The sequence below is a fragment of the Lindgomyces ingoldianus genome, assembly GCF_010093535.1.
Source record: "Lindgomyces ingoldianus strain ATCC 200398 unplaced genomic scaffold BDR25scaffold_40, whole genome shotgun sequence".
Classification (NCBI taxonomy): domain Eukaryota; kingdom Fungi; phylum Ascomycota; class Dothideomycetes; order Pleosporales; family Lindgomycetaceae; genus Lindgomyces; species Lindgomyces ingoldianus.
Window position 1 is genome coordinate 654,184 of NW_022985201.1, and position 17,637 is coordinate 671,820.

Consider the following 17,637-nt stretch of genomic DNA (forward strand, 5'->3'; position numbering starts at 1 on the left):
AGTATACGGGTTTCATAAGACTTTTCGCCTGCTCACGTGTGACCATTAGGAAGAGTTGATCCTCGGATGTGATAGCCTGACAGAACTTACTCGACTCATCTTCGTATCACGGGAGATTCTAGTCATAATCATGGGTATGCTCTGGTTGTTACTGAACATTGTATGTTGTCTTCGTTCATCCGAATAGTCCGTACATTAACAACCTACAGATTGCTCAAACAGGAATTGCCACCTTGAGTCTAACCTGGTCAGCAAATCCGGGCCAAACGAACCTTTTTCGAGACAGTAGCATTGGTAACATGCTGGTTCCAAACATGTCCGTATATGCGTCACACTCTGGTCGATTCTCCGACCTACATGGAGCTCTTCCCGAACTCTTTGCTGCCCATATACTGGGGGATATTGCAAGCAGTTATAATTATAGCAATCTGCCATCAAAACCTTTGAAAGACAGACCAGAGGCGTTTAGTCCCGCCGTATTCTGGAACGCATCGGACCATTGGCAATACAACTTTCTTGATAGTGCGCCACTAAAGTCAGGTTCTGCTAGCTCATCTGCTGATTCAAGTTCAATCTCGATGTATACGGAACACACTGTTAATGTATCTGGCGTTTGTCAAACTCCCGCCTTCACATTAAACAGCACCGAACGTCTCCAAATCATCACCATCACAAATACCGGAGAAATCGTCTTTTTCCCTCCTTTGGCCGGTTTGCAAGAGTCGATCTTCTATCTCACTAATCCAATTCTAGACGAACCCCGCGCAAATTGTGGCCCAAGGTGTGGCGTTGTTAAAGTCATCGAAGCGGCAACGGGGCCGCCAGCACCAGGCTCAGATCCTTCATCCAAACCATTCTACTATTACGACTGCAATATAACAGTATCAGCTGCAACCACAAACTTGTCCGATACGAACGCTATTGTAGCCGCACAAGCAATAGCCCTCTCAGGACAGGTACATCAAGGGATGCTTGAAATCGGAAGAAGAGACCAGTTCATGTCCTACAATAACGGCCTTCCTTTCGGAGAGTCTCAGAACAACAGCGCCACAGGGATGGCAGATCTAATCTCAAGATTTGCCATTGGTGTAGTTGCGGCTGCAGCGCAGACAAATCCAAAAGTTGTTGTTCAGGGTCACGCTCCAGTACAAGGCGTCCGGCTTGAGCTTGAGAAGCCCTTGGTGTTCAATCTCATTCTTATTCTCACGGCGGCGATTCATTCTGTTCTGTTCTGCTCTGCGGCATGGTTTTATAGTCGTCTGGATGTTCGAAAGGAGGCTGTGCTATCTCAGACAGACGGAGAGAGACGGTTTGCGGTCGAGTTCGCCTTGAAAACGAAGTAGCCTCAAACATGGGAGGTGTCAGGAATAGCTGCACGTGAGGACAGGGGTCTATTGTGTATTTAAACATTTCCAAAGGCTTAGGATTAGCAAGACAGGAACAACACTCTTTACAGTACAGAGGGTATTACCGCGCTTACCCTTTTACTCCTTAGCGCCACCTGCACGCTTCACAAGGATCATCATCACAGTTTGCTGATTCGATCGAATCATCACATAGGAAACGGACTCCGCGCCACGGCGCCATAGCTTGGCAGAGTAGCTAGGTATGTCACAGATTGAGCACGTGACTTACCTAATTCAGCTACTGTAGGCAACTGAGACACTCCAGGCAGCAGTACATTCTAGGTACTTACTTTTATATGGGTCTTCTTAGTAATCTGATCTCACTCATAAATACCTAAGGCGACTCTCCTTTAGATAAACAAGAATGGGAGAACACTCTCTTTTACTATAACACAACATTATTACAGACACACGTGCACATACACACACACACACACACACATTGTGAGGGTTCCATGCCTTGGATGGCTCCTAGATCATGGCGATGCCAGACGTGGCGCGAGCTCAGGAGGTGTAGCTGACAACTTGCGCCAGCAGAATCGTCGTGGTGGCGTTTCTCAACAACTCAACAATTCCCATGGCGGAATCATTACTAAGGGCTCATGGTAGCGTAGCTAGAGATCTCCAGTAAATCAATGAAGTCTTTATGTGTCCCTGAATTCAACTAATTCAAACCTCCACAGCCGGCATAGGGGTCAAAGAGCTAAGCCACGGAACGTTGTGTCCCGAAAATGGGACCAGTCAGTTCCCGACACCTCATACATCCCTACAGACTAATGGGGGGCCCAAATTCAGGCCCTCTTCATGCTGCTCAGGGAGGAAATCAGGCACAATCACGCTGGCTCATGTTCGCTCACAGCGAGCTCAGGCACGAATTAGGTATAATCACGCTAGCTCGCGTTTGCTCACGGCGAGCTCAGGCTTGCTCAGCCATAACTCAAGTTGCTTACTCATTGCTCACGTTGCACCCCTGCGCAACTCAAGATCAAATCCGGAAAAAGCTTTGTGTGAGAGTAGATTTCACTTGATTGTTATCCGCCATTAATGGATAAACACAAACTCGACATGCTATATGTCCCTAGGCCTGCAGTTTCTCGCCCAATCCATTATGGTGGGCTCGAGAGTCTGTATAATAACGACCAGCAATATGTATACACCTCTCGTTCTAGAATTTGTAAATCCCCGTACTCGGCGTTTGCGTACCAGTGTCTGCATGGTAGATCAGATCCCTTCTTACCTATAGCTTCCGAAGCTTGGTAAACTCAACTCTGGTATAAAACCCCTCGTTGAAAATTAATTTTTTTAAGGCGTTTGATGAGACTCCTCGTGCCCAAAGAGCCACGCTCATTAAGCCATTTCAATCTTCCCGACAGATTTTAAATAAAGGACTGGAATCTCTGGATTAAAACCGTGCATTCAATGGTAATACACGCCTTTCACCCGTAGGACTTTGAAATATATATATATTCCTTTCGGCCTTGTTAAGAGACTTGCTTTGATTCATCCCGGGGTGTGAACTTCATCCAAGTATGGGCTTTGAAGCGAAGCATGCCATGGTGTTGTCTGGAACCCGTTACTTCCTGACAAGATACTAGAACTCGGTAACCTGAACTCATACGTCCGAGATAGTAAAAGAATCTGACTATCGATCTAGATCCATGATTCATGTCGCTAGCAGAATCGCATATCTTCAGCTCTAACGACGGTTTCCCATACAGAGATTTAGAAGCCCGCATGACTCGCCCTCTCCTTTGGCGATATATCTTGCCCTTGCTTGCATCATTTCCGGACCCCAGACAGCCGACTTTCACAATTACGTTTTGGATTCTCTAGTTGAGTAAATTCCTGTGTAGATTCTATGTACTGGCCCCTAAAGAGGTGGAAATTAAAATTAAAACTAAAATTCGCAACGGTGGGCTGTGTGACTGTCTCTTTGAATACTTGTAAAAGATGTTATGTTGGATTAGTATCTCCTCTGCTGTAACCACTCATTCCAACACAGGAGTGGCTAGAAGAGTATGATATAACTTACCTACTTGTTGAGCCTCTAAAAGAGATGCTATGATTTCTGCCAAAACCGGAGTTAATAAGCATTATAGATGATCATGGTATGAAGGCCCGTACCTGAGGATTCCTTGCCACCATGGCCTGCTTTCTCGCCTTATAGAAGCTCGCGTGTAACAACCTTGACGAGAAAAATGTCCCCTTTAATGGTAATATAGCTCTTTTGGCGAAAATTTAAAGAAATCACTTGACAGTAACTTTCCGAATTTCTTTGAACTATCTAACTATCTACCTCCAACGCCCTAAGGTGCCTCTTGATCTAACAAAGAAGCCTTAGGATGTTTAGCTCTGACCGAAAATTTTCAACTATCTGGACCTGTTTCCCTTTCGCAACTAGCACTGCATAAACACTCCATAAAAAGTTTCCAATCGGTACCTGCCATAAGGCTTCTCCCGGAGCGCTCAACCCAAACGGAACATTTAATTTTCTCTACCTCTATGATTTCTAGCTAAAAAGGTAGTATAAGCCGAGCCAAACAGTATACATGTCCGGAAACCTCTTAGTCTATCCGCATGATGTAAAACGGTTCTGATCGGAATATGAAAGAAGATAAGGTTCAGTCATATTAACGCCGAGTTTTACTGCCACAGATGGAATACAGGAATGGTCTCCTTCTTGGATCCCTAAGAACTCTGTTGAATCAATTAAGGAGTGGTTCTGTGCATCTTCTCCCGTCTGGATCAATTCGTCTAGCCTTCTATTTATATCATCATCTTAGACAAACACTCGCCAATGCGCTTACTTAATCGCCGAGACGACGACATCAAGGATATTTGATATGGACACTTAGAAAATTCATGTTCCTAAGCGTGGCATAAGCAGGGCTTCCAACGAGGGGTAGTACTGTACGATTGGGAGATTTTGAGGCCTGTACGGGTGAGATTTTGTGTACGTTCGTACAACAGGGAGGAGGAGAGGTAGGCGTACGTATTGTAACTGTTACAGCTTTGGTGATCTATACAAGTAGTACAATTTAATTAAAGTACACTATAGTCTAGTTAAAACAGCTAAGACTATACGTCTCTAGAGACATAAAATTAAGGTTTAATAAGCTATAAGATAACTAAATCTTTTTAGTAATAAAGTAGAAAAAGTCTACTTGTAACACTAACAGCAGAGCTAGAGTTAGATTACCTTACCTTACTCTTTTAAAAGTGTTATATCTGCTGTAAGGCCGAGATGGCGCTTACGTGCGACGGGTATATATACTATTCTGTACGCAATAATCAACCGTTGGTTGATTATTCGCACCTTTTTGGTTGTATTGGCGCAGTGGTACCGAGCTCCGTCTTTACATCTGCGCTATAAGGTTACATTTTAAATAGTGTATAATTACTTTACAATGTAGCCTTATTCTTTACCTAGTAGTCTAATTATGCTAAGGGCGACACATATTTATAAGTCTAATAGCTATATATTACTCTAATTAATCTTTAGCTACAGACAGTGTACTATTATAAAATAAGGTAAGAGACATAGTGTAAAGAGCTTTTAACTTCTATAGCTTATAAAACTAACAATAAAGGAATCTAATTAACTAGATAAGGCCTGTAAGACAGTAAAATGCGTAGATAGATAACTCTATAATAGAAAATAGTCTATAACGTACTTCACAGGCAAGTTGCTTACACACCTAAGTTGCTTACTTTTACTAAGACCCTACTAAACCACCTTTTTTACACTAATACATTCCCTATAACACTACTTAGACGCGCTAAAAGAATGTTAAATATAGCTTACACTTTAAGCTTTTAAATAAAATATAAAACTTTTAAAAAAATATACTATAGCTATATGTAAAGTTTTATAAAAAATAATAAATAACTATAGTACTAGATAACTTTTACAAGCTAATTTTATAGCTAAATTATAAAGGCTAAGTAATAAAAAAAACTAGGTAATTATTAAGACTATACTTAAGCTATATGCGTAAAGAATTTCCTCTTAGATAGTATTTATAGCTAATATAGCTAATTCTTTACACACTAAGCATAATCTAGGCTATGTTTATATAAACTAGCCTAGTACATTTATAAAGTGTTATTTAAAGCTTAAAGTAATATTTAAGTGTAAGTATAACTATAAAAAAGCTTTTTATAAAAGTTTTAGAGTAATTTAAAGTAAGTTTAGTGTAAGGCTGAGATGGCGCTTACGTGCGACAGGTATATATACTATTCTGCACCTGAAAATCAACGTTGGTTGATTATTCGCACCTTTTAGTTGTATTGGCGTAGTGGTACAGAGCTCCGTCCTTACATTTAGCCTTATAAAGAATATTAAAGCTAAGTATAGTATTTAGAATAATAACATATATAACTTTAGTAAAATAAGGTTTATAATTAGCTAAATATTTTTTAACTATACTTATACTTAAAACTTTACTTTAAGCTTTAAATAACACTTTATAAACATACTAGGCTAGTTTATGTAAACATAGCCTAGATTATGCTTAGCGTGCAAAGAATTAGCTATATTAGCTATAAATGCTATCTAAAGGGAAATTTCTTACGCATATAGCTTAAGTATAGTCTTAATAATTACTTACTTTTTTTTATTACTTAGCCTTTATAATTTAGCTGTAGAATTAGCTTATAAAGGTTATCTAGTGCTATTGTTAAATAGGCTCTGACAGCTAGCTGCTTATGGTATAAGCACTTAAGTAGCAAGAGTAAGAGTAGTGTACAGTGTGCATAGTGTACAAGGTAGGTAAGGTAAAAGTAACATGTTTCTAGTTCTATTACTCTTATCTTTCCTCTGTACAGAGGAAAAGGGGGATATCTAGATGTTTACGCATAGAGGTTTACGCACAAGCATTATGTGACATAGATATGTGATCCTGCTTGTGCGCAATTGCTTGTATCTAGGCCGCAACGCTGCTGCTATGTACAGACACTAGCAACTTTTCTTTTTATCTAAAGAGTTACCTTCTGTACGCGTTACTTCCCTTCTGTCTGTATAAGTCTATCTAATTATGTTTTACTTTTACTTTACTTTATTTATTAAGACTTACCTTAGTAATACTATATATTAAAATAGGCTAGTTATACTATGTAAATAGCTTTTCTTTTTTTTATCTTTTACTTTTTAAGCTTTACTATATAATTCTTTAGCTCTTTTTTTTTTTTATACAGTGCTAGTAGTAACAGATCCTTATAATAAAAAAGATAATTATATATAATATAAAAAAAAATAAAACAAAATAAAAAAAAATAGGCTTTATATAAAGATGTTATTAGTCTAGTTAGTTTAAGGCATCTTTACACACAGGATCTAGCTAGTCTATAAATGCTTCTATTTAGACAGAGAGGTAGTTAGTTAGAACTAGTAATTAAAAAGCTTAGTTTAGTGTTTTTTTTATATATATATTTACTAAATTATTTTTACTATTAATTTACTTAATTTTAGTAATTTCCCTTTTCTTATATAATTTATAGAGTAATATAATGTTAATTATAAGTTACTTTTTACTAGTAGTGCCTAGCTTAATAAGGTAATTATATAGAAACTTTAAATCTATATAAATTACTACTAAAATTAGTAGTAGTTTAAGTGTTTATATAATTTACTATAAAGTTATACTAAGTGTAATTACATTATTAAACTTTTTAACTATTTTATATAGTTTACTAATAAAAACACTTCTAGTTACTTTTTTACACTTAGTAGAATTCTAGTATATAATGTTGCCTAGTATTTTAAAGTAGTTACTTTACTTTATATAGTTTTTATTACTTAATATAATTAAAAATTCTAGCTATAAGCTAAAGTTTTTATTATTAGTAAATAATCTATTTATAAAAATAAACAGCTTTACATAATTAAGCTATAATAGTAAAAAAGTAAGACTATGCTTACTATTATCTATCTACTATTAGATTTATATGTTAAGTGTGTTAATGTTATTATGTAAAAGGTCTATAGTTTGTGCAGTAATAAAAAGGTTAAATGCTGCCTCTAGTTAACACATAAATGCAATATATACTCTTTTTATATATTACTTAATATATTATTATGCAGCATCCTTATTTTTTAGGTTAATTATATAAAAGTAGCTTACTTATCTTTTCTAAGTAAAAACTACTATGTTATGTGTAAGTTTAATTTTTTTACTATTAAACTTAATAAGCTGCTTTTTTACTAAAATAGTTTTACTTTTTATATAAAACTTTACTTTTTATAGTTTTTTTTTTCTTTTTGCATAAAATCTTTTATTATAATGCTTAAAGTGTTATTTATTTATAGGCTAGTAATACTAAAAGTGTGCTCTTCTTTATTAGTAATTAAAAAGTAGAGGTTGTATAAAAAGATGTGCATACATAGCTTTTTTTTATAGTAGTTATAATATGTTTTAAACTAATATAGTCCTAATTTAGCAGCTCTATATAAAGGTTGTATAACCTAGAGTATTATATTTAGTAGAAAGCTCTAGCGCATCTTCTTTAGTAGCTTTGTGTATAGCGTGCGCATAAGCTTATCTGTTAATTAGATGTATGCTTGTGTAATATTACACAGTTTAAAATGCATTTTGTACATAGCTCTTAGGCTTACTCTTATAGCTAGAAGTAGTCTCTAGCTTATTCTCTAGATAGTTAGTAACTATTATAATTATGCATAAGTAAGGTTATAGAGCTTCACAGAGGTCTAGTTTAATTACTACGTAAGGTATTATAGTAGGTACAAGACGTTATGTGAGAAATAAAAAAGTTTAAAAAAAAATTAGTAATTAAATACTTAGCTTAAAAGTCTAAGCGCTTTAAGTATAAATTAAGCCTATTTTAAGTTTAGTTAGTGTTAAGGCAGTTTATGCTTAAGTTTATGTCTATATTATGTTATATTTATGTTAGACATGCACTAATAATACTCTAGTACACATCTAATATAGTTATGTCTAGGATCTAGGGAGGATACTGTAACAGTACCTCCCCCCTTATTAGGAAGAAAATCCTTTACATTAGTAGTTCTAGCATTAAGTTGTCTTTATTAGAGTATAGGTTTAGTTTAAATAAGTATTAAGCGTAAAATTAAGTTACTATAGAGTTTTTTTAACAAGGCTTTTATAAGTTCCTACAACAGTTTGTTATATCTAGTCTATTTTATAAAGTATTTATAGATATGTTTTTTCTTATTAAACTAAATCTATTTAACATCTTTTATAACATATTCTAGTTTATTGTTTATAATAATAAGTTTAAGTAGCAGGTTTAGCTGTCTAGGTAGATAGTTAGATTTAAAAGCTGCTTAGCGCAGCAATAATATATAGAACACAGGGTGTATCTTTATGCTATTAGGTAGAATTAATTAGTAAGCATGTAATAAGACTATATAAGCTACTATAAAAGGGCTAAAGTTTTTTTAATTAAGTTTCTTTAATTATTAGTTTATTTAGATATTTCTAGTGTCTAGCTAGACCTTCTTACTAGCTGCATACACAGGGGCAAGGGTTTAAAATTAGTTTATATACTTTTATTAAAAAGCTTAAGCTTATATAAGCTCTTTATAAATATATTTAGATATATTTTAGATTTTATTAATAAGTCTATTTACATTTATTACTTATATAAATTAATAAGTTAGTTAAGGGGTATTTAAAAGTAGTTTAAATTTTATTTAAAAGTAGTATTTATAGTTTACTAAAAATAGAGATACTTATGTTAATTTAAATATTATGTTATTAGCTTTAAACTATGCTATAGCTAACTATTTTACCTAGTTATTCTACTAGTAGTTTATGTACACTTATAAGACTTATTTTATTATAGTGTTTATATTCTTAGTCTAGCTGTTAGTCTCTAGGTAAAAAGCTATAAATAGATAAAAAATAATTTAGAGCTATTTACAGAGTTTATTCTAGAAGGCTAAGACAAACTATGTACCTCTATTTAATATAATTATATTAGGTAGGCTATAGTAAACTTATATGTATTAGTAGAATAACTAGGCTATATTAGGGGCAGTTATAAAGGAACATAGTATTAAGTGTTAATACTTAGTTAAGTAATTAACAACTACTATAATATTTATGTACCCTTTAAATAGAGGTAGGTTTATAATAAAATTAATTAATATGTCTTTTTAAGCTTATTTAGGGATTAAAAGTAGTTTAAGTAGGCTATTATACCTTTCTTAAAAGGCTTTTACTTTATAGTAAGTATAGCAACATAATATGTATTAGCGTATAGTATAGAACATGCAGGGCTAGTAGTACTCTCTCTGCAGTAGGTTAAGAGTCTTTTCTCTGCCTAGGTGTCCTCTAACAGGCAAGTTGTGTATAATTTAGAGTAGTTTAATTCTTAGTTTATTAAAATTAAGAATTATAAGTTAGTTATAGTAATATAGCTTACTATTTTAGTTTTTATAGTTAGCTAGTGTTACCTTCTTTAACTAACTAGCGCTGTTTTAGAGCAGGTTTAAAGTTTTTTAAATAAATTTATTATTTAAATACTTATTAGTAATAATTTAATTAATTAATTAATTAATTTTATTTAAGTTAAGGTTTAAAAATAGCTTAGGTTAAAGTAGAGTTTAGTGTTAAGCCTTTTACACTTTTTTCTAAGTAAGGATGTTTTAGAATTACCTTATAAAGGCATCTAGTTTCTCTCTATCTTAACTAGAATAATAAGTAATCTTAAAATTAAAATAAAATAGGTATTTAAACTAATAGGCTTATTAGTAGCTAAGTTATTTTATAGTTATAAAGTACTATAAGTTCTTATAGTTAAATAGAACCTATATTAGATGCGCTACACCTTCTAGTTTAGGTTGCTATTATTTAAAGTAGTGTACTATAGTAAGTAATTTTTTATTATAAATTTTATAATTACCTTCTATAGAACTTATTCTTTTTAAGAAATATGTAATAGGCCTAATAGTTCTATCTAGCTTAGTCTAGAAGAGAACTTCTGCTACTATATAGTCTAAGGCATTAGCTTCTATAAGTATTAGTAGTTTAAAGTTAAAGTAGTAAAGTATTAAAGCTTTAGTAAAGGCTTTATTTAGCTAGTTAAAAGACTATTAGTAATTTAAGTTAAAGTTAAATTAAATTTTTTTTTTAGTAAGTGTAATTATAAAGCTTACTTACTATAAAAAGTTATTAATAAATTATTAGTAAAAGTTAGTAAATTTTATAAAAGCTTAAATATCTTTTATGTTTTTTAGGTATTACTAATCTAGCATAGTCTAAACCTTAATAGAGTCTATTTAAATGCTATTTATAAAGATTATATATTCTAAATATATAACTTTTAATTAGTAAAACTTGCATTTGTTTATGTTAAGTTGCAGACTTACTTCTTCTATAGCCTTTAGCACTAGGCGTACATGCTGTTTATGCTCTAAAAGGCTATTACTGTAGATTAGAATGTTGTTAATATACATAGTGCAGAACATGTCTAGGTAGGGTTAGAGTAAGTTATTTATAAAATGTTAAAAAGTACTAGGCGTGTTAGCTAAGCTAAAGGGCATTACTAGGTACTTAAATAGTCTATATTAGGTCTAAAACGCTATTAGCTACTTATTACTCTTTACTATTCTTAGCTTATTAAAGGTAGTAATAATATTTAACTTTATAAAATACTTTACTTTACTTAGTTAGCTTAAGGTTTTTTATAAAAAAGGAATTAAGTATTAGTTTTTAATAGTAATAGTGTTTAGTCTTTAGTAGTTAACATAAAATTAAAGCCTACTTCTAGGTTTCTTTATAAATAGTATAAGTAACACTACTAGTAAAGAGCTAGCTTAAATAAACCTTTTTTTTAAGTTTTTATTAAGGTATTTTTAGAGCACTTTTAATTTGTTTAGTAACATTCTATATAGTAGCCTATAACTAGGTTGTTTACTAGGCTTAAAGGTTATTTAGTAATTATATAAACATTATATTAAAAGCTTATTAGACTTATCTTAGAAAAAAACATATAATAAGTTATAGTAGTCTTAAAAAACTATTATTTTTAAGTTAGTGTGTTTTTAAAGAGCTAGAGCTTAGTCTATATTAGAAATTATAACTACATAGATTTTATAATTTAGTTATTAAGCTAAGGTTATAAATAGGGCAGGTTCTATATAGCAGATGTCTATTTACTGTTTAAGTTCTAGTTTATGTTTAAATTAAGTAAGTAAAGATTTCTTAAAAGCTTTCTTTTTTTTAAGTTTAAGTAGTTATTAAATTATTTTACATAGCTTATCTTAGTAAGAGGCCTAGCTTATTAGCCTTACTTAAGTAGTTTTTTTTTAAGTTATTAGAAAGTAAGTCTAGAAACCTTTTATATTAAGTGCTACTTAAGTATTATTTAGGTGTAAGTGTAAGCATATATCTTAGCATTAAAAAGAGTTAAAGTTTAGAACTTACTCTTAGTAATTAAAAGCAACTTTATGCTAATATAGCTATAGTTATTCTAGAATTAAGTTATAACATTTTATATTTATTACATAGAGCTTAATCTGCTTCTTATAGTGTTAGTAGGTAATTATAATAGTTATAGTATAAAAGATAGAACCTTTTTTAAGTTGTTTTCTATTAAATCTAGTTAAGTAAATTATTTAAGTAAGTAGTGTTAATTAAAGATTTAGTTTACATGCTAGTTCTTTATTAATGTAACTTATACTATTTACTTTTAAGTTAATAAAAGCTTATATTAAAGCTAATATAGTTTTTTATTATAAATATATAGAAATATTAACTTAGTACTTTTAGTTATTAGTAGAGGACTTAGCCTATAAGTTAGTAGAGATCTAGTGTTAAATTAGTCCTAGGGGGCAACTTAGCCCTAGGACAAGCCTTTTTGCAGGCTTCTACTGCTATAGCTGTAGCTATGTTAAGAGTAGTAAAAAAAATTAAAGCTTAAATATAAGTTAAAGCCCTTATAAAAATAAAATTAAAATAGTAAAAATTTTTAATAAGTGCTAGTAGCGCTACTTACATAGACTTAAAAAAGAGAAATAAAGCAGTTTTAAAAAATATAACTATGCTTACTACACTTAAAGCATTAACTTTTTTTTTTATAATTTTTACACTTTCTAGAACTAACTAAAGCATAATTTAAATTAATTTTTATTATATTAGAGTCCTTATTTACAACTACGCTAGTTTAGGGGCGTATTAGGGCTTGTACAGGGAGGAACCTTATGTTATTATTATAGGTAGCAATTAGGTTTACATACGCGTTAAAGTTGTTTAGAAGGGGTTCTTCTACTATAGCGCGTTATAGTTTAGTTAAGAGAGAGTTATATAAAGCTATAATTAGACCTATTTTATTTAGGCCTATATTAGATGCAAGTTAGTAGAACTTAGTAAAGTGTAAAGTAAAGCTTTTTTTTTTATTATAAAGTGTTTAGGCAACTTAAAGCTATTAACTTTTTATTTAAGTTTTTATAAGTTACTTATAAAAATGCTATAAATTAATCTAAGTTAATAATATTCTTATCTATTAGTAAGTTAATTAAGGCTATTATATTATAGTTAAGTTAAAAGTAGGTGTATAGTAACTAAAAGTGTTTAAAAGAAAATTAGTCTATGTTTCCTTTAAGTTTATATTAGAGCTTATGTAGGAAAAAAGGTAAGTCTTTTTATTTTCTATTAAATAGTAGAAGATTAGAGAGTAAGTTAGATTTTATTACTAAGTTAGAAAAGTTATAAGTTATAGGCAGTATTAAGTAGAAAAAAGTTAAGCTATCTTTAGACTTCTAAGTAAGCTTTAAAGCTAGTAAGTTTTTAGTTTCTACTACTATAATAAAAGTTAAGGCAGAAATAGACTACTTAATAACATAAAGCTATTTTTTAAAGTTCTTTTAAAAAGCTTTAAAGCTTACAACATAGTAGCTTTTTTATAAAGTAAGCACTTTTTAAAAGGCTTTTTAGCTTACTTTAATAGCTTAGAGTTATATAAGTACTAAGCTTATTAAATTAGATTTAGAGGCTATTCTTAGCTAAAGTTTTAACACAACATAATGTTATAATTATGTATAAGTAAGGTTATAAAGCTTTACAGAGGTCTAGTTTAATTACTACATAAGGTATTATAGTAGGTATAAGACATTATGTAAGGAATAGAAAAGTTTAGAAGGAAATTAGTAATTAAATACTTAGCTTAGAAGTTTAAGCGCTTTAGGTATAAATTAAGCCTGTTCTAGGTTTAGTTAGTGTTAAAGCAGTTTATGCTTAAGTTTATGTCTATGTTATGTTGTGTTTGTGTCAGACGTGCACTAATAATACTCTAGTACGCGTCTAATACAGTTATGTCTAGGATCTAGGGAGGATACTGTAACAGTAACTAGGTAAGGATTTCTCCCTTCTCTTTGTCTAAGTAGCTAGTAAACACTAGGCAGGATTTCTTATACAGTTAAGTTGTTTTACCTTTTACTTTTTATATAAAGCAGAGGTTAAAAATCTAACCTTTATGCCTTATTAAGTTATACACTATAACCTTAAAAGTGCTGTTAGTAATTAGGGTGTCTATCTCTATATAGTCTAATTTCTTAAATAGTTTTCTAGGTGTAGTAATTACACTGTCTGTACAGAGCTTAATAAATAAGGCCTAATTATTCTTCTTCTTTTAGGTTAGAAATACTTAGTCTAGACTTTGTGCAGGTTTCCTTTACCTTTTACTTTTCCTAGTATTTATATCTTTCCTTTGCACTAGTGCAGCATTGCTATCCTAAGGGGCTTAGTCTATAGTAGGCTCTAGTTCTGCTTCTGTAACATTTTTATAAAGCTATTCTCTTTTCCTCTTCTTTAGGGGATTTTTTTATATAGGGATTAGTTTATCTAGGTTATCTGTTATAGGTAAGTTGTCTTTCTTTTTTTCTCTATAGTACAGTTTAACCTGCGTATATTAGAGCTTTAGTAGGCTATTTTTTCTTTTAATAATAATGTTTCTTTCTTTAATACTTTTAATCTTATATAGGCTAGTCTAGCCTTTTTTCTCTCTCTATGCTATAATCTTTAAGCTAAGGGGGAGGTTAAAAACTTTATGTGTTATAAAGCTATTATAAGTATTAATTATATAATTAATGTTTACTTTTACATAGTTTTTTTAAAGTATCTTTATTACTTTTTATACAGCGCTTGCTTATGTAATAATGTCTAGTAATAGTAAAAAGTCTAGGTTAATTCTTAGGTATGCTCTAAAGACTAGCAGTATAGGTACTAGACTATGCAGGCTAGCTGTGTTGTTTAGAGCCTTAACTACTATCTATAGAATAGCCTTATTATCTATACAGTTACCTAGCTTAGTCTTTAGAATGTTAAACACTTATTAAAAAAGTATATGCATGCGCTTAACCTTTCTAACTGCCTAATGTGCTTTTACAGGCATCTGCCTACATGTAGCTCCTATAATCTTTGTATAAGCTTAAAAATCCTTTAAAGCAAAGTTTATACTAGGGTTATACATAATATAGTCTAAAGGTTCTTAATAGGTGTTAATCTAGCATTTGCATAGTGCATTTTAGGTATCTTGTGTAGACATAGATTTTAGAAATGTAGCAGCCTAAAATAATATGTTTACATTAATAACATGTAAAACATTCTTATTATTAATTTATATAACATTAATAATAACTTTATAGTTAAAGTAAGTGTTATTTTTAATTATAAACTTAAATTTTTATAAGGCCTAGTTATATAATTAGCAGAGGTAGTAGAACTTCTTAATCTCTTCTAGCACTGCAGCATTAATGTTGTAGCTAGCGCTAGTTAGCATCTTCTAAAGTCTCTCTATGCAGGGGTGTCTAAATTAGCAGTAGAGGCAGTAGAGTTCTAATTTAGTAAAAAAAGACATAAATTCTTTTTTACTAATATTAAAAAAAAGTGTCTTTATTTTTATATAATAAGTATAGTAGTTTTGTTTTTATATATAATAACATTTAAAATATTATTAAAGTATGCCCTAAGTTAGTTAGCATTTGCTAGTAATAGTAAAAATAGTGTTAAAGTCTTTAAAATGTAGTATGTAACTAGACTAATTAAGTTTTAAATTTATATAGTACTAATTAATCTCTTTAGTGTCTAGCCTTTAAAGCTAATATCTATTTAGCTAAGTGTCTAATTAATTTCTATATATAGGTTTTTTTATATATACGCCTTAAGTTAAAACTTACTAATAGTAAAAATTTTTACTACACCTATATTTTATAGTTTGCTTTAGTATACTATATAGTATTAGTTATTAAGAATAAACTGCTTAGCATATTTTTTAGGTTTAATGCTATAAATGTCCTCTCTTATTACATAGTATAAATAAGTAGTAAAAGTAAAGTAGTTAATAGCTTTTTTAGCATTTTTACTCTTTTATTTTATTTTTTTTATATTATGTAAATTATACTTTTTTTTAAAGTAACTTTTAAAGTTTTAGATATATAAAGTAATAGCTTTATATAATAAAGTTTTATTATAAAAATCTTTATATAAGGTAATGTACTAGTTCTTTGCTTATGTATAGTTATTATAAGAGTAGTTTAATAACTAATATCTCTTTTTATAGTAGACAAAGCACTTCTTTATCTATATGTAGTTATTTTTAAATTATAGCCTAAACTTAAATAAAAATCTTTTATGTTATTTTTTTTTATATAAAGAGAAGCTTTCTTTTTATTATGTAAACTTTTATTATGCAGAGTTATATTAGTAGTTTGTGTAGTATATATTAAGTAGTTTTTAGAGGTATTAGTTTACCCTTTAGTCTATAGTAACTTAGAGTAATGCCTATAAGTTACTAAATAAGGCTTTATATAAAAGCTTAATAGTAAACATAGCATATTCTAGTTCTAGTTATCCTTAATAAGCTTATATAATAGTAGTGTGTAGTAAAACATTTTTTTAGAATTTTATTTTTAGTGCTCTTTATATAAGTATAAGCTTATTAATTATTATTTTAAAAGCTTTATATAAACTTTTATTAAAGTTTTTTTATTAGCATTATATAAAAGTTATTATTATCTAGTCTATCTAGTACTAGCTATAGTTTACATTAGTGTTAAAGTAACTACTTAAGGTGTTATATAAATACTTCTAGTTATATCTAGAGCCTATGTTGTGCATATAGTACATATTTACCTAACCTTTTAGAATATTTAAAAAGATGTTTATATACTAAGTTTTCTAGATATCTAGCTATTAATATAAATTAATAAAGATCTTTATTTTATTTATAAAAATGTTATATAGTTAACTTATATAGTTATTATTTTTTTTTTATACTTTTTAAAATTATATAATTTTATCTGCTAAAAGTTTTTCTTTAGTAGTTTCTTTCTAGAGTAGAAGTTTGTATAGGCTATAATGTAGTATAGATTATGCAGGTGGTATTAGTAGTGCATACACTACTGCAGGCAGTAGTGTGTACAATTAAGGGTGTGGAGCAGGCGTTAGGTAGAGTAGCATGTATTGTTTGTACAGTAATTAGTGTAGTGCTAGCTAAGGTGTAAGAGCAGGTAATGCTAGTATGTTTAGTGTTAATAGTAGCATTATGTTTAGTCTACTTCTATGTAGAGCTTTATATAGTAATAAAGGTTATGTATAAAGCTTTTTTAGTATAATTACTTTCTTTTATGCTATATTATACAGCTTCTAGGCTTAGGTACCTTTAGTGCCTAGCTATAGTGTAATTCTTTTATCTTTTAGCACTTATATAAGCTTCTTTTTAAACACATAGCTAAGTGCTAAGAAGTCTTATAGTGTCTATTTTTTAAAATTTTTTATGTACATACTTAAAAAAGTAGCGCTTTTTTAAGTTATTATATGTAAATTAGTAATTATATAACTTATATATAATTAAGTTTATAGGCTTGTTAAAGCTTCTAACATGTTAATTTTATTATTTTAGTACTTTAGGCTAGTCTTATTCTGTAGTGTTACCTTTAATATCCTTATGTCCTTTATAAGTTATTTATATAATAAGAATTATTTTTTATTTTTTTTATTATTACATAAAGTTGTTAGTTACTAATAAAATTTTATTATAATAGTATAGTTAATTATTTTTTTAGTAAATTACATAAGTACTGCTATTATCTAGCTGCTAAGTTGTGCAGCTTTAATAGCTTTAGTGTGCGCCTTATACTATCTTCTTTTTACTTTATATAGTAGCAGAGCTTGCTATATAATGTAAAGGATTAATGTGCTATTATCTAGCTACTAAGTTATGCAGCTTTAGTAGCTTTAGTATGTGTTTT

At 30.2% G+C, this 17,637-nt stretch overlaps 1 protein-coding gene across 1 annotated transcript; it reads left to right on the plus strand.

Moving 5' to 3' along the window:
- Nucleotides 1–130: 130 nt before the first annotated feature.
- Nucleotides 131–1,343, plus strand: BDR25DRAFT_346306 (uncharacterized protein; the record flags this gene model as incomplete). Its single annotated transcript, XM_033694132.1, has 2 exons — nt 131–160; nt 210–1,343. 2 exons carry the CDS (start codon nt 131–133, stop codon nt 1,341–1,343), a joined length of 1,164 nt encoding a protein of 387 aa, XP_033542078.1.
- Nucleotides 1,344–17,637: the final 16,294 nt, after the last annotated feature.